Source organism: Perkinsus marinus (assembly GCF_000006405.1).
Source record: "Perkinsus marinus ATCC 50983 genomic scaffold scf_1104296974680, whole genome shotgun sequence".
NCBI lineage: Eukaryota > Perkinsozoa > Perkinsida > Perkinsidae > Perkinsus > Perkinsus marinus.
Genome location: NW_003201028.1, coordinates 1 through 957, shown reverse-complemented (window position 1 = coordinate 957; position 957 = coordinate 1). Strand labels below are relative to the sequence as shown.

General features: G+C 51.5%; 1 protein-coding gene across 1 annotated transcript; it reads left to right on the top strand.

Annotated features, from left to right (window-relative positions):
- Nucleotides 1-103: 103 nt before the first annotated feature.
- On the top strand, nucleotides 104-782 carry Pmar_PMAR020938 (conserved hypothetical protein; the record flags this gene model as incomplete). The annotated part of the gene is made up of 4 exons (XM_002765793.1): nucleotides 104-226; nucleotides 270-422; nucleotides 470-609; nucleotides 656-782. The coding sequence occupies 4 exons, from the start codon at nucleotides 104-106 to the stop codon at nucleotides 780-782; spliced, it is 543 nt and encodes a 180-aa protein (XP_002765839.1).
- Nucleotides 783-957: the final 175 nt, after the last annotated feature.

The following is a 957-nucleotide window of genomic DNA, read 5'->3' as shown; positions in this document are numbered from 1 at the left end:
TGTTGGCTGAAGGGCACCGCGACTGCCTCGTAGATACCCCGCGAAGGCGTTGGACTATTTGGCGATAGGCATACAGGAGCTGGCTAACATCTCGGAGCGCCGCATGGAAAGGCTGGTCAATCCGGCTCTGTCGAATCTCCCCGCATTCCTCGTTCAAAACGGCGGTCTTAACTCGGGATTCATGATAGCTCATTGCACTGCTGCTGCGCTAACCAGCGAGAATAAGGTATTCCTTATTGCCTCAGCAGCGCTATGATTCTAACGTTCAGGTTCTATGTCACCCGTCATCTGTGGATACTCTATCTACCTCTGCGGCTAAGGAGGATCATGTATCCATGGGAGGCTACTCCGCAAGGAAGTGCCTTGAGGTCATCTCCAATGTCGAGGTCGTCATTGCTATTGAGCTCATGGCTGCTTGTCAAGTGAGTCGATACAGGGACCCTGCAGACTAGGAGATCCTTTATGCTAGGCCCTCGAATTCCACCGACCCTGTCGCACTACGGTGCCACTAGAGGCCGTATATGATCTTATACGGTCGGCCGGTGTAGATCCATATGATGAGGACCGCTACATAGCCCCGGACATTGACAAAGTCACCGATCTCGTTAGGTAGGTTAGATCAGGAGGTGTTACTATGGTTAGTAGGTCGCGTTAGGTCTGGTGCGGTATGGAGAGTGGTGGAACCTTACCTTAAACAACGAGAGGAGAGCCAAATCGACGAGGTCTCCCCCATTGACATGATGCCGAGGGGTGATATCCTCACCCTAAGCCGGAAGCTTTAATAGCTCGCACGAGTTGGGTAGACCGGGGAAGTAATTTGACTTGGGAGCGCCTCCATGTTTCTATATCCATTTTCAACTTTTTAGTTAATGTCTCAATCAGTCTCTATGCGAGTTGCGTTAGCCCGCTCGGAAGTCTCGTTCGTCTGTCATCGCTGAAACTAATCGTCGAGGCATG